At 38.3% G+C, this 23220-nt stretch overlaps 1 protein-coding gene across 3 annotated transcripts; it reads right to left on the bottom strand.

Moving 5' to 3' along the window:
* Positions 1-485: 485 nt before the first annotated feature.
* Positions 486-22688, bottom strand: ppm1aa (protein phosphatase, Mg2+/Mn2+ dependent, 1Aa). 3 transcript variants are annotated; one of them, XM_054614488.1, is made up of 6 exons: positions 22286-22688; positions 20564-21417; positions 20338-20455; positions 18779-18890; positions 18589-18646; positions 486-2273 (listed from the first exon to the last, which is right to left on the bottom strand). In XM_054614488.1, exons 2-6 carry the CDS (start codon positions 21398-21400, stop codon positions 2238-2240), a joined length of 1161 nt encoding a protein of 386 aa, XP_054470463.1. In that variant the 5' UTR covers positions 21401-21417; positions 22286-22688; the 3' UTR covers positions 486-2237. The 3 variants fall into 3 exon arrangements, with proteins under 3 accessions (XP_054470463.1, XP_054470465.1, XP_054470464.1); XM_054614490.1 differs by lacking the exon at positions 486-2273 and adding an exon at positions 8129-13197; XM_054614489.1 differs by lacking the exon at positions 486-2273 and adding an exon at positions 8129-8362.
* Between the last annotated feature and the right edge of the window lie 532 nt (positions 22689-23220).

Below are 23220 nucleotides of genomic sequence, written 5' to 3'. Positions count from 1 at the left end.
ACGAGTGAGGTCACAGTTAAGGTTTGACAAATTTTGTAATTTGTGGTATTGAAATAAAAACATTAAAAGCGTTTTGTAGGTTATATGAAAGCTGGAGCTAATGGGGGAAAACATGGATTACACAGATTGTGCTGTTATAGTGTTGCACATAAGAGTATATAAATTCAAACCTTAATTAATTAGAAAATAATAAAGGTCAATGATACGCAGCACAAATTATTTTAGATTTATGATTCACTCAGTATTTGTCCACAATGAAAGCACATACAGTATATACATTCATCCAGAAAACCGAAGCGTTGTAGTCAAACTGCTCTTTTCCTTGTCCTCAGATCTTGTCCATATTTTTTTTCTTCTCAATATATTGCAAGCAAATGTAATGTGTTAGATTAGAAAGACTGTATGGTTACATTAGATTATCTATGTAACGCAGGAAGAAAAACATAGTATTAGAAAATGAAAAAGACACTGAAGGCACTTTGGAGGAGATGTCAACTTGTTTAATTCACTGTTAATAGAGGGCAACACAATGGCTTTCACATAACAACATAAAAACTCAGCTGTGTTCAAGGTTTTACTGGTGGACGCACATTTTACAGGGAACAATGTTAAGTCACTCAAGATACTTGAGATGTTCCGATCAATCCCTCAGGGAACGACCATGGCCTGCAGATATACAGTACAGTTCAGTATCAACTTTTGCACCTAAGGGCTGGTCTGCAGGCTGTGTAATAATATGTGGTCATACAGCAGGAATGAAAAATACCTGTTCACTTGGAAGATTCAGCCTTAGAACCAGCAACTTAGCTCAGGACCATTGTTTATCACAGACGGTTCAATTAAGAATCGTGAGGTGAGGTCAGAAAATAACAAAAGCACTATAGAGTTGTGTGATGGTCCAGGAAAAACTGAGGCGCACAACCCACTTGATTCCTCTCGAGGCAAACATGCCGGCAGCATGAATGGAGGGCTTTGATAAAGTAAGCTCAAAGCCTCGATAAATGCCCGTCAACATATAATGCGACTACAAAGAGATTTCATACACGTGGAGATCAAATACGCTGTCATTGAGAGGTAAGGTACAGTAATGATTTTTTTTCAACAGTGGCCCAGAGGCAAACACAGCTGCAATAGTTATCACTGCAGCTGTGGAGAGTGACACCAAATATTAAGTAAAACTGCATCTACTGGCTTGGTTCTTTTTCATGGGATTTAATGCTTCTGGTGTATGATGTAAAGGGATGGAAATTTACACAATCTGTTCAGTAACGAAGAAAACTTATGAATATGTGCAAAGTAATAAAGCTGTGTAAAACAGATAAGTCTCTTATGGAGACACTCCAAGTATTAGAACTTTGGAGCCATGAAAGAGTAAATTATAAGAACCCCAAAGCAACACATGAAAAACCACCATACACTGAAATTATTTGGGGATTTTGTGATTTAATTTAAATGTGATTAATGAAAAGAAATGTAACCACCCTACTTTTAAGTAGGTATTAGTTACTGTGTTCAAAAATGTTGTTACAAAGAAAGATGACAATAGAGCCATTTAGAATACAGAATAAAACAAATGTAGTTTTGCCCCATAATGAGTGTCTTATGGGGCAAAACCTCCATAGCAAGATTTGTTTCCCTAATTCTAGTTTAACTGTGGTGAATTTCACCAGTTCGTACTGCTCAGCTACCGGAGGCCTCTGCACTGTCCTCTCTAATCCTAATACCACATCTAATAACAAATCACTTAAAGATACATAGATTTATTCTTACCTGTAGTGCTATTTATCAATATAGATTGTTTTGGTGTGAGTTGCAGATTGTTGTAGGTATAGGCCGTAGAGATGTTTGCGTTCTCTCCAATTTAATGGGACTCGGCTTGTGATGTTCAAAGTGCTCATTGTTTTCTTTATTTGATCATTTTAATTTAACAATTTAGCATTAGTATGATCAGATAAACTGAGCTACATGATAGAAGACTAGGTAAATTCCCATCCCTGCACAGTGTCCTATGCTGTATTAACAATGAGTGTTCAAGCCATTGTTTGGAATGGTGTTATGCAATGGGCAAAAAAATTGGGTCAAACAACGTTGAGATCAAATGTTGGGTACATCTCATGTGTACGTGGATAAAAAACACATTCAATAAATGATGAAGTGAGAGGAGATTCATTCATTACGTTGATGGACAAATATGTGACAACAAATGCTCGCTTGACATCCTCTGATTAGTTCTTGTTTTAGCTGAAACCACGGAAGAAGAGGATGTCTGGGTCCTGGGGAAGAGAAGAGCAGGATGCAGATGAGGTGAAGTCTGAAGATACAGATGAAGTGACGGCATGCAGGAGGAATGACTCAATCACCCACAGGCTTCATGCTACCAGATGTCAGACAACATGCAGAAGAGATGAAAAAGACATATCGGTACGAAAAAAATAGACCGACACCTTGTAGTCTATTCTGTACGTGGGACATCTATTGCACGTCTGTCCGTCGTCGCAGAGGGACGCCTCCTCAGTTGCTCCTCTTGAGGTTTCTTCCATTTTCCCCCGTTACATGGCTTTTTGTTTGGTGGTTTTTTTTTTATCCCAAGCGATCGTTTGAAAAGGATAGAAGGTGTCCTACGCTGTTCAGATTGTAAAGCGCCCTGAGGCAAATTTATGAATTGTGATATTGGGCTGTATAAATAAAATTCACTTGTGACATTTTGATTAAGAAAAGCATTTAATGGTTGAGGGCCCACTGAAGACAGCCTGATGACAAGACACCTACAGACAGTTTCCATCACCAGCCTGATGACAGACAAGAGAGCACGCTGTAAACAAGAAACGGCTGTGCAGGTTCAAAAGAAAAACAATTTGCTAGCAGACGCATCAATACATTTTTCACAGTAAAGCGCAATAGTTGGTCTTAGACAAACGGAATAATGAAGAAAATTGCTGGTATGGATTGTCAGAAGACAGCAATGAAGGTACTGAACAAACACTGTACGCCTTTAGCAGTGCTTAACCATCAAGTAATAATCATTAAATGGGAATTTAACCTTTTTTTCATTGACAAAATTGAATTTTTTCTCTGCATCTGCAGATAGCGGTGAATTATGGTTTTGTTGAAACCTCAGTGTCCACTGTAGAGGCTGTACTTTGTGGTCTGGTTAAGTAAATACAACATTGAGTTTCTTTCAGCCAGTATTGCTAAGCATCTACTTGCTCCTCTTTCGTAATTCAGTTCAGCCATGTATTTTTGTACTTTCCCTTAGCCACATTACATATCATTTTTGCTGTTTTTGCAAGTGATGAACCAGCAATTCAGTTGCAAATCACATTGACACAGAAAGCTACGAGCAAGACATATAAAAATGAATGAATCAATAAACTGGATATTATCAGATTAAAATGGCCGCTCCAGTGATTTTTGATATCGCACTTCCATAAAGTTGAGGGAATTGTGAGAGTTTGACAAATTTAAAGCAGCACAGAATAGAGTGCTGCAGGTTTGACATGTTTTTGTAGGCTAACCCCAGAAGTTAGTATTGCACTTGTATTCTTAACAAAAAATCCAATGGAATTTTCCATTGGATTTTGAATTTTTGCAGAAAATAAGCACTGTAGCAAACACAACTTTATTACACGTTTTCACTGCTTTAATGATTTTTGGAGGATGAATGAAATTGCCAGAAGTGAAGAACTAACGTGGCAATTCTCGTTTCACATGTGGAACAAACTGTAGATTTAGCGGTCTTTATACGTCCTCATTAAAGATTACGTGGCTAACATAGGAAAAAATGAATGGGATATCTATGAATTACGGCGCATTATTTTATGTAGGTATTTTTATGAATGCTGAATGAGACCAGCCAGAATGTGGCTATAAAGAACTTCCCCACGGCCTCATGAGCAGTAGTAAACACAACGAGATTGTGAAGGCGGACTAGCCGGCATGAAGATGTTTTTTTGTCTCATTTAGCCACTTGTTGGCAACTGTCTTTTTAAAGACACAAGCTTCAAACTGTACAAGCTTCAAAATGCAGACGTTGGCTATAGAACAAAACTTCTTAAGCTCGTGTTGACTACAGACTTTATTTCAGACATCTAACCAAAAATCCATTTACTTTGAAACAAGGAAACCGGAAGTGCAGAAATGCTAACTCATTCCGGGTTTTAGTACTCAATCCTGCAGCACTCTACTAGATAGCCTGACTTTTAGTCTCTAGTATGGGCCAACCTCCAAAAACAACAACCTTGTCTTCTAGGAATTGCATCTGTATACAAGTAATTTGCAACAGCAAGTGTATTTAGATTATGTTTTCTATTGACATAATGAGGCAATGTCACATATCTGACAAAAATGTTGACACTGAACTAAAATATTCACTGAAATTATGTTTTATTGGTTTTCTGCCAGAATATCCAAACTTATGTTTAGGCTCTCACATTAAGGAAACATGGGGACTTCAGAAAAAGTCATCAGTGACTTGAAACAGGAAACTAAATGTGATAATCAACATTTACCAAAATCAGTCTTTCTTTCTTCTATTAACCTAACCACCAAAGGATGCTCTGGTCTCTGGAATTAAAGTGCTGCACTTTGTATGCCAACCCTGAATCACTTCACTCATTCAAAAACAACATAACTTGTGAACATAATCCAACCAGCAATTTCATTTGTAAGCACAACGTTATTGTGAAAACCAATAAGTAACATATAAAAACATAATTTCTAGGAGCCAGAGGGTTGAAAACACTGGATCCCAGATTTCCCAGAGTGCAACTGGATTTGCATCTTTTGGGGACTATCATATCCACTATTTAAGGAGCTTTTTTTCAGACTTTTGAAACTTTCAACAATTATTAGAGACAGAGTTGTATACTAAATCCATTAAAAAAATTACCATTAAGTTTTAAAAATACCTTTAACAAAAAAAACATTATGAAAATCAACAAAATGGGTTCACTAAAAACCCAGCATATTATATTGTCCATCCCCTGTAGCCGTGACAAACTAGTCACTTGCCAGACAAGTTATTCTGAGACATGTTTTTTTTTTCTTTTCCCTTCTACACAATGAAATATGGATAAGAGTGGCGGGGATAGTGGGCAGCTGTCAACAAATTCCACAGCTTTCCGCCACCACCGATCAATCAAGACCACAACAGTGCTGACCTGCTGGCTAAAGCTGACATTAATCCTAAATCTTCCAGTCAGTGCAGAGGAATGACAGGACACAACGCAGTGGTGGTGTTGGTGGGAGCGAGAGGCTGATACAGGCTCTAACAAGGAAAGGTGCTGATGCTAATGAGTGTGTCTGTGGCTCTCTAACAAGCCTGCATCGTTTGATGTCCTAATTTACAGTGAGCTTTGTCTCAGGGGTGCAGGATAATGAGCTGGCCCAGGATTCCCAGGGCAGCAGCTTGTGTAACACACCTCATGCAAGGGGACGCTCACTCCCACCAAGCGTGAGAGACAGAGAGAGAGAGAGAGAGAGAGAGAGAGAGAGAGAGAGAGAGAGAGAGAGAGAGCAGGAAGGACATATTGGATGTCTGTAGGAGAGAGAAGGGCGTGAGGAGGGGGGGGGGGGAGATGGGTACATGTCATCGCTGCTTGATATGCTTGTTTGTACACACCAATCATTGAATCGCTGCAACCAAGTGAGAAAAGCTTGTGTTCTCTGTGACAAACTGACCTCGGGCAACGAGAACACTCACAGAAAGAGGAAATGGAGAAGGAAAGCATGGCGGGTGGGGGAGAAGAAGAAGCAATAGAGAACGTTCGATTTGATCTTGATCCGGCTACGTCTTGTCCACAAAACACCCGTCAGAGACATCTCTCCCCCGTGCTCAACTCAATAAAAAAAAAATGTCCCTCCTATTTACAGAGCAACCCTGAAAATTCTGGCTCCTAGTGCACTCCAAAGCAAATTAGCAAATGTGGAGCTCAGTGACCTCAGAGCAGAGACCATCCACACAGAGTATGCGGTGTGCCCTACCACCCCCACCTCCTACTGATGCGTCTGCATGGCTGCATTAGTCAAGCTCAAATGGGTTTTTTCCGCCATGAGAAGCAGAGCATGACATGCGCTAAACAATGGCAGGCAGATGACGAGCCAGCTCCATTTGATGATGGCCTCTGCCGACATGGCCGCTTTTGTTTTGATGTGGGGGAATATAAGGGCAGAATGATTCATTAGGAGTGCACAGGTGGCCCCGGATCTAATGAGTCACATTTTTGTGCAGCTCTAACATGCAAATGGCTCCAAGAGGGATGAACACGTTTAAAAAAAACAAAAAAAACATGTTTGTTTTAGACAAGAGTCTGAATTTAGTGGTGATGTAAGTCTGCTTGTTTTCAGTGAATATAAATCTAATACAGCAGTAGCCAATAGTCCCCAACAAATTTAATACAAGAGGCTAAAGAATGTAACGACACGTTGACAATGACCATTAACAGCAAACACGGCACAATATTCAGGATCTTACCACCTTAAATGTCAACCGTGTTATGTGCTGTTATTTCATGCAACTAAAAGTCATCATCAACATCTACTTAATAACTAGACACTGACTGTTCCATCAATAAACTACAGAGGACTATTTGTCGGAGTGTGGATGCTATGGCTGGTGTCTCTAAGCAGCCTCAGCTATTAACACTGCCCCCCTCTGGCTTGCTTGCTGCCTGATTAGGATACTGTTTTTGCATCAATCATCAGATATTGAGTGAAGAGAGAAAGCGATTGCATGGTAGACATTTTGTTACATATCTAATGGGAGATACCCACTCATTGAGAAAAAAATAATCTTTAAAATCTACTCTTGAATATACTCACAGCAATACTTACAGCGGCTAGAGTAGCAAAACACACTCCAAACGGCATAATACAACTAACCTTGCATATCTTTAAAGAATTCACAAAAACATAAAAAATAAATAAAAAAAAGATTGTTTCAACATGCCACTCAATTCCTCACAGGAGCCACAACAATCCAAATTGTACCTGATCTATTAACTGCTCGCCACTGAGCACCGTTTGAACGTTTGACCTTCTAACACAGCTCATGACATTATGTTGACATTTGAAGCAATCCCTCCTACGGTTCTTAATCCCAGTGGCTGTGGACCGCCCTGACCCCTCCTCTGACATGCACTCACCACACACTGACAGAAGAGACAGGGAGACAAACACGACTCTGATACCCGGACGAGTCAACAACACCACTGTGCTTTGGAAAGCTCATGGGGATCAGAAACATGCAGCGATGAGAGGGCCTGTTAATTATCATACACAAACTGAAGCACTGGGATTGTTTGAGCCGCTCATGTTTCATTACATTTTTGTGTAAAAAGTAATTATTTGGCGATTTTTGTAAAATAAAACACAGTTTAATTAAGTACACTTGCAGCTGTTCTGAAGACTCTTTTAACATCTGGATGAGAAAATATTCTGTCTGCTGCACGATAAAGAAAGATTCTCAAATTGCAACTGTATTTCTTCGCTCAGATTTTTTTGTGCGTCATATTGTAACATCAAAATATATCAATACAAGCGGTGATACATTTTGGTTGTACAAATTAAGCACGGACGTGTCAACAATTTTTGGATAAGGAAAAAGAGGCAACAAAGAAACGGATAACAGATCTTTCATCGCGATATAGACTAAATACTTTTTTATCCAGATGTTAGAGGAGACTTCACATGATAACTAAAAAACAGCGCTATAGGTATTGCTTAATTTACTTAAATGTAAACATTAATCAACAATATGAGGACTGCCTGCCAGTTATTAACAGTAAACTCCCTTCTACATTTGAACATTTAAACTGTGTCTGCATTTGCGTAACAAGGAAGCCTGTTCTGGATGGCATCCTGTGTAGTTAGCATGACTATGCAGAAGATCTGCACGCTGCGTTTGTCTTAAAACTTACTGTTAGGCATGTTCAAGTGGCAGGATGTATGAAGCAAGTTCATTTTCCACCAGATCATATTATATAACTGAAGCAAAGAAGCGTGTTTGGATTTGATAACCTCAATTCTACCCTGGCTTTTAGAGTAGACACATACTTTTTGGAGAACGTTTCACAAGTGCAACAGGCACAAACAGATAAAAAGTGATGAAATGAGAGGTACAAGATGACAACCCATTTATTTAGTAATACATTCTGCAAACTAGAAACTTTATTCAAACTTCAAAGGCTAAAAAATGAAAGAAAGGAGGGAAAGAAGGGGAGAAAATGTAAGGAGCAGGGAGAGAAATGCATCAATTCACAAGCAAGGAATGCAATTTGTTCAATCGAGAACACAAATAGTACAATTTAGTTCAGGGAACAAAGCTTTTTTAAACATTTTCTTTTTTTCTGCCATTCCTTTGGAGCTAGAACATAATAGAAAATATACAGTTATTGAACTTTGTAAAATCACTCACAGAGGCCTCTGAGAAGCATTTGAATCGACATTGACAATACTTATCTACAGCACTCTAAAGCTATTCTTGAATGTAATCATAAATATAGCAGACATGAGTGTATGTATGCACATTTTGAATGCTTACGAGGTTACCATGTTAAAACACTTGCATTAGTTAAAAAGTATGACATCATCTGCAGTGAAAAATTAAAGAAGCTTTAAAGACCGAGATTCAATAAGGTAAAATTGTACCATGTGACAACCAGGACAATGTCCCTTTGTTGATAGCTTAAGTACCCTAACATGGGGATAGTTTTGAATTTGTTGGAGTGTAATGTCAGCAGCATTACTCCTCCTCATAGTGTTTTGTTGAACAAGTACTTTAGGGGGGCAACATGAGACTGGGTAAGGCAAATCGGTGAGCTTATTTATGAGCTGAAAAAGGTCAGCAAAGTGAGGCTCAGGTCTCCCTGCGAGGGGACAAATAAACCACAACTGCTCAGGGTCAACACAGTAAACGCCACAACTGAGGTACATCAATATGTACAAGAGGGCGCAAGCATTTAAAATCTCTTCAACGACTGCCAGGAAGTCCTCCGTACAAGAATATACAGGATGCAATCCAGGCAACCAAAGGTAACTCTGTAAATAGCTTTATAACCTATTTTCTACAATAACAATTTTCTTAAAAAAATGCTGATTACAGATGATCAGTGCATTTGACTTTTGTCATATGCACTGATCATTTCTAAAACCCTGAACTCTCGATACAATTCTAGATTTGAGCTAAGTGAAGCATCGCACAAGTAGACAAATTGGTGAATCACACAGGTGAGCATTTGAGGGCATTGGAGGGTTAGCGTATACGACAAGGCCAATAGTGTTACTAGTTACTAAAATACGCTGTCATTTGCAGTAGCAACTAAAATCATTACTTGGTTTTGTTAACATCAGCACAATTCAGTCTAATACTGTACATGAGCACAGGCTAATCCCACTCGTATAGATCAGTGTTAAAATCATAAGTTCTGGGGGAGAACCACAAAAAAAACCTGCTTTCATTAAAGTCTCCAAACGTTAACTGCTTCTTGAACAGTTTAGATCTACACAACACCAGACAAAAAATATTAATATGAAAGTTATGAGGTATTTTAGTTAATGACAAATAAAAAAACAAAAAACTAAAGAATAGATGCTTGGGATCTTTTTTTTGTTCATTTTTTGTCGGGGATGCAGGTTTAACAGGGATGCGATGCACATTTTTACATAATTGAAACAAAACGCCCAGATGTGAATCACACAGCCACTGTCAATATCAGCTAACCTGGCAGCTACAGCAATTTAAAAATGTAAAAACTAATTTAATTATTTTTCGTGAAATCGGGGCTTTAACCAGCATCATTTAAGGGCCACATCCTGAATTGTAAATCTCTAGGGCAACGCAGGACAGTAAAGGGGCCCAGGGATATCGATGGCCTCGAAAGGCAAAGAAATATTGTTTGCTCCTTATTATAGCGCAAAGAAAAAAGCATGAAATGTTGCTTTAAGAGTCATCAACACCTACCAATTTAGCAAGTAGCAGCTTGGCGCTGAAAACTGTTCTGTGTCTGACAAGAGAGACATTTAGTGCACTCACTAAACAAATACAAGCAATACATCGCAAAATAAAACTGCTCATCTAAGTAAAAAAAGCCTTTTCATCCACATTACATTTTGTCCTTAAACATACTGAATAAACTACCTTAAAGTATTTTCATTTTACATGATGTGAGCACAGTATGTACGAGTTCTAGAAATACAATACTGTCATTTTAAACCAAAAGAAGTGAATTAAACAATGTTTTTACTGTTTTGTTTGTATTTTGTTGCATTTCATTTTTTTTGCTTTTCTTTTAATGGAAGGGAATATTCAGTGAAACCACATTTTTATTTAAACACACAACGAAATCTACTGAATTATGACTACGTTTTGTCGGGTGACTGACTGTTAAAAGGTACTCTGTGGAGTTTCTACTGTAAACACACAGGTTTACATTCAACATTTCTTCCCAAAATGCAATACGTCTCTAAGGCCTAAAAAACATGTTCAATGCTACTCTAAATATTACAAAAGTATTTCAAAAGGCTTTTTTTCATTTTAACATGAACTTCCTGTGTCAGCTTGTTTGCAGTCCTATTGTCTTTTTTGGCTCGTTACCATGACACCAACTGTTGATATAGACGTTACTGCGTCCTGCAGCCATGTTCACTCTTCAAAACATTTCTCTACAGCACAACCAGTGTGTTAAAAACTCCGCAGAGTACCTTTAATAGCTGGAAATCTTAAAGTTAACATCACTTTCTTACAGTTTATCATTTTTAACATCTTTTACAGGGTTACAGGTTTGTATTCCTTTATATTGTTACTTCTTCTGATATAGACATCGCACTTTGTTTGAATGTCTTTGGCCGTTTTGCCACAAAAGCATATTAGAAAGCAGATAGTTCAAGATAAAGTTCTGTGTTTTGTTAAGATTGAATCTTTTGCAACCACCAGAAACCTAAATGCGGTGAAATAGTTAGGATTGTCATTTCTATAAATGAAGTTACATATTTTGTACATTATTATTGTGTATTTTGTAAAAGAATCAGTTCAAACTCTGTGTTGATCAGAGGGACACCGAAGTGATTAAGGGGAAAGCTTAAATTGAAGCACAAATATTGAACTAACCATCCCAAGACAAACCACCATCACATTTTGTCCATGGCAAAAAACTAAATCAAGCGACATGATTTATTCCTTGAAAGTTTAAGTCAAAAATATATACATACATAAATTTCCAACAATGCAATTTTAGACAAAAAAAATGGCAGAAAATAAATCTGAAATTAAACCATTTCTCTTCAAGAAATATATCTACTGTGTGTGTTTGTGTGTTAAATACAGATTTAGTTAGGGACTATTCATCTTTTCAAGGGAGGAAATTAACCAAAAAAAAAAAAAAAAAAAACCCACAGGTCATACACTATAACAGCAAACTGTATTGTGCTGTGGCTTGTGGTGCCGTGGGGGAGGCGGAGCAAAATCAAATGGGAATAAAAAGGTGCTATACAACCATGAGAACTCATTGCAGTTAGCAGATTTGTTCTTGGTTTGAATGTCCAGCTGAAGTCCATGTGAAGAATAAAAAATAGACTTGTAAGTTTAAGAGTCAATATCTTGTAAGTTTTGTCCTTTCATCGGACTGGTAATGGGTGATTTTCTCTAAAATAGTCAGTGAATAAACTGTTCATATCAGTCAAATTACCAGATGTTTAAGGTAGAAGCTAAAAATCTATCTGTACCACAAAAAAAAAAAAAAAAAGATTCTCATGAAAAAGAAACTTGGCATAGGCTGTCATAAAGCTGTGATTATAAATCATATTGCACCCACAGTGGGCACTGGTAACAATGTTTGTTTAGAAAGTGATATTGAAATATGACACAATCGATGTGTAAACTAGTCTCGACTCGACTAGATTCGATGCATTGTACACCAGGGTTAAATTAAACTACTTGTGTCATCTCAGGTTACTGTATAGTTATGATATATAGCTTGAAGTTGTTCAAACAGCATAACAGCATGTAAACTCTGTTATCCAAAGCTTTTTGGAATAAGAAGTAGTGAAAGCTTATGTTGGGTTGATATGGAACACTGGCTGAAAAAGAGCAGACAATGTGGGTAAGCGTTGGGAGAGCATTTCCCTTAAACTCCATCCTGGTCTGTTGTCTGAACCACCATGGGACATTTAAATTAGAGTTGCACAAACAGATCTGCCTTTACACTGACACACGTGCGCACATACATACACACGAGCACCCATTCACGCTTGAGAGTAACTATTTGCACAGACAAACGTGTTAACAGGGGTCTTTTTTTCATTAAATGAGTCGAAGAAATGAACAAAAATAAAAAAGATTATTTGTCACTTCAAACTTCCACAATGACTGAGAAACACTTTGCCATTATTATTTGAGCATGTAGAGAAAACCACTTACAAAAATAAAATACAATAAAAAAGCACAGGGAAAAAAATAATTAGGATTTAAATGGTTTGATATAGAGAGCTTACTGTGCTGTCAACTATACAATTTACCCGTTTCTTTTAAAGGAGCAAAGACTAACTAAAAAAAATAAGGAAAGTAAAAGCGCAGAGACATTGTGCCTGGAGGACAAGCAGTAATATTCACTGAATAGACTTTTGTTACAATTCCAGAAGAGCAGGAAAAGGCAGATAGTGCATAAAAGGTTCTCTTTTTCATTTCTTTCATTTTTTAACTTAAAATCAAGCTGCATTAAATACAGGCTGTTTGTACAGGACAATTGCACTTCACAAAAACAGAAATATACAAACACACACAAGGAAATGTGAATCAAATTAATTACAGCAAAAAAAAAAAAATCTTACTACTTAAGCTGATTATTTAACAAAAAGAAAGAAAACTTTGGGGACTCAACTTGTTATGGATTTCTTTAGAGGAGAGCATTAGGGTGGGTGAACATAAAGGGGGAGACAAGACGGTGGGGATCCTGAACTCCAGAGTGGACTGATGCTGCACTATTCCAGGTTTGTGTGCATGCAACTCCTCTTCTTCTTCCTCCTCCTCCTCCTCTTCCTCCTCCCATGAAATTCCCTTCTTAGAAACCAAAAGCTCAGAGTGACGGAGAGACAGACTGCTGAGCTGAGCTGCTGTGGGTCTTGAGAGGATGGTGGTTTGTAAACTCTATGCTGTGTTAGTGGTAGGAGGTTGTGTTACCACATGTCGTCTGTGGACGCAGAGTCCTTGATAAGAGAGGAGAGTAAGGAGAAACCCTTCAGACTGGCTCTACATCCATGATATCGCTATCATGAGGCTGGACAAGTTTAAGCATGTAGGACACAAACTGAAAATAAAAATCATCCAGGATTTGACCAAGATTCTTAGATATCTACACCATTATTTCTCGATCATCTTTGAAGCTATGGTAAATACTTTTACAGATGAAGTCATATATCGTTACTTGATCAAATATTCTTTTTTAATGATAGCTGCATTAATTAACTTGTTCAGTGTTCAACATAACTATATACAATTGCCATAGAAAACACAATAGTTATTTGTTTAAAATATATGGTAAAATAATTAACAATGACTCAAAACCAAACAACCCCCCAAAAAATGAAATGCACAAGACAAAGAACTGGAGTCAATATTTGGAAACTCTTGTTGACAAACAATGTGTAATTTGCCACGGGTTATAGCTATTACAGAAGAAAACTACAACACTTGGCTTTTTAATGCGACTTTTGTCATCCGATCATGCCAGGATGCTTTGAAAAGTCAAGGAAAGAGGAGAAAAACCACAGCTGGAGCAATGTCTGAGTAGGAGTTTGTTACTGCTGATAACCCGACCTTTCCTGATTTTGCTGCTTCAAAATAAAAGCTTTTTGGAAAAAATAAGGGCTCTTATTGTGAAGGATTGATAGGATTTTTTTACTGAATCAGCAGCGCTTTATGAGTGGCTTTTTTTCCACTACTCTACTTTCTAGTCTATTACTGCTGCAGCACGGAAGAGTAAGCAGTAAAAATAACAGAGGCTTTTATTGTAAAGAATTATAGGAAATTTAATGTGTTTATCAACGAATAAGCAGAGCTTTGTTAGAAGCTATTCTTAAATAACACTGCAAGGACGAAGAGTAAGCAGCAAAAATAACCGGGAACTTTTATTGTGAAGAATTTATAGAAAATTAAATGAGTTTATGCACAATTTTACAGTGGCTCCTTTGACCACAAAATATATCCGTTCAGACAGGTTGCATTATGTAGAGATCTGATCTGGTGGATTCCGATCACAAAAGTGTAACCATGGCTCAAGTGTGGAATCTAAATGCTCAGACTGATTATTTAACACAACCTTTCACTACAAGTTCAGGCATAAACTTGGCATCAATAATCCTTTGGGTTGTATATACTCAGTAGTATATACTCACAATGACTGCCATTATTCTCATAACTGATGTTACTACCATGTCATTTTAGCACTCCCTGCAGGATAAATGGACAATCATGTCTAATAGCCGATTCTAAGGATCATTATCAGGTCCGATTTGGGCATATTTGAATGCATCAGTATTAGTGATGCACCGATTCTAAATTGACCTATTCCTTTTTTCTGCATATTTCGAATTGCTTTCTGACCTGCCTGTTACGATTTTTGCAGATATCATTTTCCAGTCTAAGAACAATAATCAACAGGTTCCAGACCACCTTTTTTTTTTTATACCACCGACCCAGAACAGCCAAAGTCAGTTTAAACCGTCAAATTTGACAAGATTACATTTGATCACGATAATGTTACAATTTACCTTCCGCCAATATTCATTCTTACTGAGTAGAGCTGGGATGTTCAATGCAAGTCAACGCAACCTCCGTTAACGTTATCTGTTGAGCTCTGTGCTGTCTGCAGACGAGCTAGTCACTGCCATAACTCTGAGCAGCATGCATGGGAATGAATTACAATATGACAACTGTCTGATTAAATTAGTTGTTCCAAATGTTTTTAATCAAATACATAAAATGTAATTCCTCAATGGCTTACTGTGGACTTTCAGTGACAAATTGGGAGCTTTATGACTACGCCAGTATTTTTGTCATACAAACAAAGTTCATGTCTGAAGATAGAAGGCAGACAGTACTCTATGTAAGACTGACTTAAGGAGACATAAATAAGGCAGACGTGCTAATAAACAGCATATTAATACAACTTTTTTACTGTCGATTCACGGAGCAGCCATCTTGACATTTCGAGCCCAGATTGGTGGAGGTTGTCTGACTTTGCAAGGCAGAAATCCGAGGTGTTCCAGTTAAAATTTTCCGACTGGGAACTCAGAAATTCTGATTTCTCAGTTTAAAAGGAATTCAGTATATTTGACAGAAAAAAAAAATGGAAATATGAAACCGAAAAGCAGCCTATAGATCGGTGCATCTTTCAACAGAAGCAGCCAAAAGAAGATCTTATAAAGGCCTATCCAAGGAGCTCATCCGACAAGGCAAAACATGTAAGACAATTTCTCCACGCACCACTAAAACATGGAGCATGTCCTCCACAGCATGCCTCTACAGGCCACGGCTCATTGACCGCAGTTCACCAATGCTGCTGGATATACTAAAGTTACAACCTAACTCTCTTCACTACTATGGAGTCTATGAGCAATGAGTAGTTCTTAAAAGCACTTCTGGGGGCCAAGCAATCTCCCAGCTTCAAATGGGCATGAGTTCCAAATGGCCATGTGCTCCAAACGGGGATATATATATATATATATATATATATATATATATAATATATATATATATATATATATATATAATATATATATATATATATATATATATATATATATATATATATATATATATATATATATATATATATATATATATATATATATATATATATATATATATATATATATATAATATATATATATATATATATTATATATATATATATTTTGGATATATATATATATATATATATATATATGTTTTGGATAGCGACAGCAGATCCCCATTACCAATATCAAAAGGACTTGGTTCGGGGCAAAAAAACTGATATGGACACCCGGTTTCTTTACACATGCAGTGACATTAACTGTATACAATGACTTATCTGTCTTAAACCAACCAAACCCATCTGAATGCTGAATTCAGAGTATTTTCCGTTTTCATTATTAATGAGTCCTTCTGACTAATGTTTTCCTTTAATACAAAAAAATGTGTATTTGCTGGATAGTGATGTTAACAAAGTTTTGTTAAAAAGCAGCAAGGGCCGTCTTAAATTAGATTTTTTTCCCCCCCTATTTAGAATGTATATATTACGATTGTACTAACTTCTGATCCGTTATTGCCAATTCTTTGCTGTGAACCACAACTTTATATATATAAAAAAAAAAGATTAAAAAAAAGGACAACGGCCCATCTTAATTTGAGGACATAATACTGGAAGTTTCTGTACTGTAAATGGGATTATTCTTGGTAAGGCATTGCCTTTATTCTCACTATAAATAATGCTAAATACCTACTACAGAATATCCACACTTAGTAACAAATACTCAAGAAACAATAAAGGTATTGGGCTGACCTATTGACAACTACCATTGTATGCATTCATTTTGTTCATGACTACATCTTGAATCCTTTCTTATAAGGACTTTAGTAACATGGTGTGCTTCTACACAATACTGACTTCTGCCTGAAGGACAAAGTACCAGCTAACAAACCACTCCAATTTTCCTGAATAATGTGATAAATTGCACTGCCTCAATTACCTTTTTCTGTATTTTGTGGTGCTACACAAGTTTATAATGGGCTGTTAAGATTCCTTGTCCCAAATCTTCCTCTGTGTTTAGAAGGGTTCATGTGTCACGTACTGCGCATAACGTGATCTACTAATGTAGAGGTCTTGTCTGAAGCATTAAGAGCCAGAATGAGCTGGATACATACATCCGAGCAATCAGGTACGACTCAATCAGAGCAACAGGTCAAAGGGATGATGAGAGATGACACTTATGGAGAAACTTTTTTGTTTTTTAAACAACTGGCATTACATAATGTTTGTAGTTTGTAGAGAGGGAACGTAAAGACTCAGCACAAGTTCAACACAGTCTGTTTCGTAAAAAGACCAATGCCATAACGCTACGTGCCATCAAGCATGGACCGATACGGACGATGAATGAGGCCAAATACAGAAACATTTGAGAATCTTGTGTGAAAGACCAAATAGAAGGAGAATGTTTGTGCTTTAAAAATACAATCACAGTGCACTAGAGGAGCAACAGTACCGTCACCTCACAATAAGATGTAATGCACAAAACTTTTAACATGATTAAAGTTTTGGTTGTGTAGAAAATGTCCCATTTATTTCAACTTAAGCCAAGATTAATAAGTTAACATTTACATTTATTTGTTAGCTTTCATGATTTCATTTGATATTTCTAAATGTTAAACGCCTACAGCAAAGTCATCTTCAGACTGGCCTTCCTTTGACCTCAAATTTGAATTTCAGAAAGAATTATAGTGAAAACTTAAGACAATCCTTCACTGCTTGACCAAACTAGAGCGAATCTGCAAACACTGGGATAATATCCAGATGTCCAAAGATGATAAATATGTGTCCTAGATGAACTGAAAGTGCAAATGCCGCCAAAGGTGGTTCAAAAGACGACTCACTCAAAAGGATGAATATTGTTACAAATACTGTATAGGATTTCTATGAGTCACTTTGAATATGTTTGCAAATATTTCAAAGAACCTAATTTCACTTTCTCCATGGAAAGCTTTGTGTCCGTTTAGCCCATTATGTATTCAGGCTGCACCACATAATACAGAGGAAGCCAAGGGGCCTGACGGCTTTCTGAAGGAACCCTTATTTTCTATATAACTCAATGTGTGAAAGTAATTTCAAATCCATCTTTATACAAACACAAAACACTGAAACAAAGTGCCAATTTCCACTGTACACACAAGATGACATGCACAATTCAAATGCAGCTGACCCAGTAAGCTTATCTGATGAAAACTCAAAAGCTTTATATCCGAGTGGACGAGGGCAACAGCTTTGTGTCTGTTCATAAAGGAATTATGAGCAATGTTCCTTTTTTTAAACCAGTGTGTGAGAGTGCAGGTTTTTTATTCCAGTGACACAAATACTAGACAATTTAACTTATTAGCTCTCCCCTCCTTGATTAAAGAGGACTAATTAGTGAAATTAGCTCCTGTTGTATGAAACTGAGCCTTTTTAGCCTTTTTTCAAAATTAAACCAAGTTATGTTTTACTAGGACTATTATAGGGAAACAATCTTTTCTGCTGGTGTCAGCCAAATTGTAGTGTTACAACAATATAATGGTGCTTTTATAGATTTTTCTCAGTTTTTCAGATTCACTTACACTAGACAGAAGGCAAAGATACATCGTAGAGTCACTACGTCATTGCTGAGCCAGTCATTAACGTTATTTTTTTTGACTGCATTTTGAGGTAATTAGACTTGGCAACAAGCCTATTTCCGTGTTCATCTTGTTGAACACTAATGACATGCATAACATTTTTTCAAATTTGCCGGTCACACGAAAAAAAGCATGCATGGACCAATTCAAGCACACCTACGGGGAGTTAAAAGACAAGTGGGCATACTTACTGTGTCATCACTCCGGTAAGGGTTGAGTTTGTTGTACACTGACTCAATAACACTTCGTCTAAGGGAAAGAAAAAGTAAAAAATATATATTATAAGAAATGATATGAAATAAAAATACTACTAAAAAAAAAATCACTGCTAGAAAGAAAAAATTGCCATTGTTATCAAATCTAAGCACAAAGCTCACTCACTTGCTTGCCAGCTCTCCTCCGGGGGGGAGGTTAGGGATGCTCTCAGACGCTAACGTCCGCATTACATGGACCAAATCCGGGACACCTTCATCCCCCTGCTTTTTAATAATCTCTGTTGGAAAACAAAATTATATTTGGATCATTTTACAGGAAAGAGTGTTTTTAAAACATATGTGATATGTGCAAAATATGTTTGACTTTAACTTTAGATATATTTTTTTCTGGATACACAACATCTATAGTATTACATGTCTGTCTATCCTGGAAGAGTGACACCTCCTCTGTTGCTCTTCCTAAGGTTTTTCCTTTTTTTTCCCCACTGAAAGGTTTTTTTGGGGCAGTTTTCTCATCTCATCTCATCTGATCTGATCGGGGGTCTATAGAGGCTCCCTGACCTCCTGATAGAAAGTATAAAGGTTTCGTAATGTAAAACTTAAAAGGCAGTGGTAATGATTTTTGAGACCTATGGCCAACTACTGTTCCCAGAGAAGAAAATTATTAACCAGAAATGTTTTGTAAACAACCTATTTTCCTGGTTGTCAAGTCAACATTGAACAACATGTGTTAAGTTTAATTCCCGGATGAAATGGCATCCAATTTGAAAATATGTCTCTCAGGGAAGGACAGAGGATGTCGCATGTGCACAGATTGTAAAGCCCTCTGAGGCAAATTTGTAATTTGTGATTCTGGGCTATACAAAATAAACTGAATTTAATTGAATTGAATTCTTTCAAAAACACTTGGCATTAACATGTAATTGACTGGAAGTTCTTTGCTCAAGAAGTTAAATGTAATTGATTGTTGTGTGATTTAAACCATATACTCTAAGGCTTACTTGATGAAAACAAACAACACATTTCATTTAACAGAAAGAGCCAAAGTGGTCCACAGGGTCGGGGTTCTGCGCTTCTTCTCAACAGACACTTACAGTGAATGTCAGGTAATGTTTTGATTAAAAGAACAGGCCCATAAATAAAAGCATTTTGAATGGAAAAAAAATATGCTATGCCAGTGGACCTCTAGCTGTAGTGACTGAATGGTGGAGACTTTAAGTGGGTGTTTCAAACTTCTAGTATGTCTTTAATCCAAAGAAGAACACTGTAAACTGTCCTGCAAAAAAGTGTAAGTGTATCAAGGATAAACCTGAGATTTTAAAAGTGATGAAATGAAAATGCATTAGACATTTAAGAACCCCAACTGGTTATGTAAAATCAAACAGATGACAATGATATTTGAATCTCTACATTATCCTCATTCTAGTGTTTGCTTTTTCTTTTTCAAACTTTGTTCTACCTGACCACTGTAGATGCTTGCTGAGCATAAGGGAATCAAAGGAGAATAACTGCTTTCCGAGCTGTGAAATATAATATTTATAAACTTTTCCCATCAGCCTAGATGTTAATAAAGCTAACATTATTTTAAAACATGATGTTAAAAAACATGGAACTAACACTGAATAAGGAAAAAGACCATAACACCAAAAGTAAAAGGGATTATGATGTCAATATCCCAGGTTCTATTGTGTTTGACTAATCCCATATAAGAATTTTCTCTCCTACCTTCTACTCTGCCCTCCAGATATTTATCCAGCTCAGCCTCCCGTTTCACTGCTTCTGGAGATACCTTTGGTGCCCCAGGAAAGCAGATTAACACAACACTCATATTGTCTCGGCTTCCCTGTGAAAAAATAAAGAACAAACACAGATGTTATGTAAATCAACCATGTTATCATAACAGACAGGTGTGTAACAAAATGTCTATATAGGTTTTGTGGGCATGCCATACCTTGTACAAGCAGGTGTCAACAATTTCATTGCTGACTCTTTCAAGATCATCTGTCACCTCTAGCCTTGACCTGACAAAGTCACACAGTTCTTCATTGGCCATGACATCCCAGATGCCATCACAAGCTAGTATAATGAATTCATCTTCCGCCTCGCATCTCTCTATTGCATACACTTCGGGCTCCGGGGACACAAGCTGCTCTGTCGGACCTTTTCCATGCACACACTTGTAGTCGAAGTCTCCCAAAGCCCGAGACACAGCTAGAGACCCATTAACTCGCTGGATCATGACTGAGCCACCGGCATTCTGGATCCTTTCCTTCTCCAAAGGGTTGCTGGGTTTGTGATCCTGTGTGAAGAAGTGCACAGCTCCGCCCCGGCTGAGGAGTCCCCGTGAGTCGCCACAGTTGATAAAGTAGATATGGTTCGGAGCAATCATCACTCCCACTGCGGTGGAACCACTGCGGTCAACGCCATGCTTTTTCTCGGAGATGGTTCGCATGTGTTCATCAATCTGCAGGAATCCTGTGCGGATCCCATTCTTCACGCTTTCTACGGAGGTGTCCTCCTGCAAAGCACTCTGGAAGTCTGAGTTGCTGGTGATGTGCTCCAGCAGGTGCTCACAGCAGTACTTGGCCACCTGAGAGCCAGCATGCCCATCATAAACAGCAAAGAATGACCAGGGGTCGAGACCATGAGGCAGACCGATTACTGCTGTGTGTGCATCTTCCATCTCTACTCGCCAACCCTGCATGCTACTCAGCCCATACCTCAGGTCGTTGCCCTCACCACGGGAATTGTATTTTTCCATCTTTGGTTTGTCCAGAAAAGCACCCATCGTGTCTCTCTAAAGACCTGTAACACAAGGGGAAAGAAAAGCGTCTATTAACAAGAAATGAAAGAAACGTAGTATTTACTAACGCAGCCAATAATTTAAGGACTTTGTGGCAATGTTCGGTTTCTGATCACGTAATTATACAAAGGTATATCTTTATAGGAAATAAAATAAAATGTACATACTGGATATATCTAGTTCTAACGGAAGGACACAATGTTTTTTTATCAATGGGTCCCAAACAAACAGCACGTATTCCATCCATTTGTGGCCAAAGATTAGCATATTGGAGCTGGGTTTAGGTGCCCTGTCCTTATCTAAAAATAGTAGAGCCGTGTACACATTTTGGCTACTTATTAGGAACCCTGCTGGTGTGGATCAGATTGAAACGCCCTTCACCCACTGCCTGCTCGAGTGTAACATTGAATGTAGTTAGTGTAATGCATTTAAATTGTACTTTAAATAACATTACACCGCCAGGCAACATCTATCTGACCTTCTCAATGCCCAACACCATAATAGCTCCTCGGGTTAATACTAGTCAAAGCTATAAACACCACATAACAACCTCTTGAGATCTGAAAAATGAAGCCTTCATGCAGCATGGAGCTGCTGCTGCCATCAGGTTAGAGGGTAAAAGTTGTGTCTGTATCCAGACTAAACCCGAGATAAACAAACAGTCGTGCCTGGATGCGGGCCTTGACCCTTGTCCCCGACAGCTCACTCTGACAGGCCTCCCTCTCCCAGGGTTTGCTAACAGAGTCTGAAGGCAAGGAAAGCCCCAGGCCTAGCTAGCGTACCGTCGCTAGCATTGCATGCTAACGCGGCTAGGCTAGCTACACCACACAATGTCCCCGCGGGGCTAACAGGGGTCGTGTGAGGACTTACCAAATATCTGATATACCAGCTGACAGCGACGGAGACTGTGGAGGTGACCAGGACGGGCTCGCCTCAGGAAGCTAAGCCGACGGAGCAGGGGGGGTTGCGGCGGTGCAGCTATGCTAGGCTAGGCTAGCCGCAGGTAGCAGTGAGCAGCGTCACTCGCGTCTCATGTGAACGGGGTAAGTGCGGAGGTCCCTCTTTGCGCGCACCCGTGATGCATTACATTATCTCAGCTGGCGATCTTCAGGATATGTTTTAACAGGTTTTCTTGTGGGTTTACGGGCCGGAGATGTGTGTGGTCAAGGGGGAAGCTGAAACGTCCGTCCCAGCCTCTCCGCTAGACAGCCTGACAGCTTGCTAGCTAACGTTAGCTTGTGAGCAGCACAGAGCGAGCCGCCGGGAACAGCGCCGCGCTGTGATGGGATTTCGCCCCAGTGGCCGAGAGGTGTAATTACAATTTCCGGGATTATCACGTGACGCGCACTGGGCCATTTTTCCTACACACAAACATTGGAAAAGGACCAGCTGTAAAATGGCGAATACATTTTTCCAAAAAAATTCTGAGCGTGTCAACCCCCCCCGAAAATGACTTTTTACATTTTCATAATTTGATTCATTCAGTCCAATAACGTTTGAAAAGAGCTGCGTGATTAAAATGATTTAATCCCATCCGTGTGTACGGGAGAGCAACAGGAAGTGGAAGGATGTTTTTATTATACATTCATGGATTTAACTCCCACAATGAGCAGTTGTTATTATAATAATTGGGGCTCAGTCGTTGAACGTGGTTTGCAGTTATTGTCAATGCATCTGTGGCATAGTTCCTAAAAGAAAGGACCCGGATGTTGCAGGTTGCGTACTCGAAAAATGACATCATCCCTGTTTTTTTTGTTTTTTTTGCCTGGCACAGACTGTAACACAGGAGGCATGAAGCCAATGCA

Source organism: Anoplopoma fimbria, chromosome 15, assembly GCF_027596085.1.
Source record: "Anoplopoma fimbria isolate UVic2021 breed Golden Eagle Sablefish chromosome 15, Afim_UVic_2022, whole genome shotgun sequence".
Classification (NCBI taxonomy): Eukaryota; Metazoa; Chordata; class Actinopteri; order Perciformes; family Anoplopomatidae; genus Anoplopoma; species Anoplopoma fimbria.
The sequence above is the reverse complement of the archived record's forward strand: the minus strand, read 5'-3'. Positions and strand labels throughout refer to the sequence as shown.

Coding starts and splice junctions, on each gene's coding strand:
- ppm1aa (XM_054614488.1), bottom strand. CDS start 21,400: ATGGGTGCTTTTCTGGACAAACCAAAGATGGAAAAATACAATTCCCGT. Junction 20,456..20,563: donor TTGACACCTGCTTGTACAAG/GTATGGCATGCC, acceptor ATTTTTTCACAG/GGAAGCCGAGACAATATGAG. Junction 2,274..18,588: donor CTTACCGGAGTGATGACACA/GTAAGTATGCCC, acceptor TCTCTTCCCCAG/GACCCAGACATCCTCTTCTT.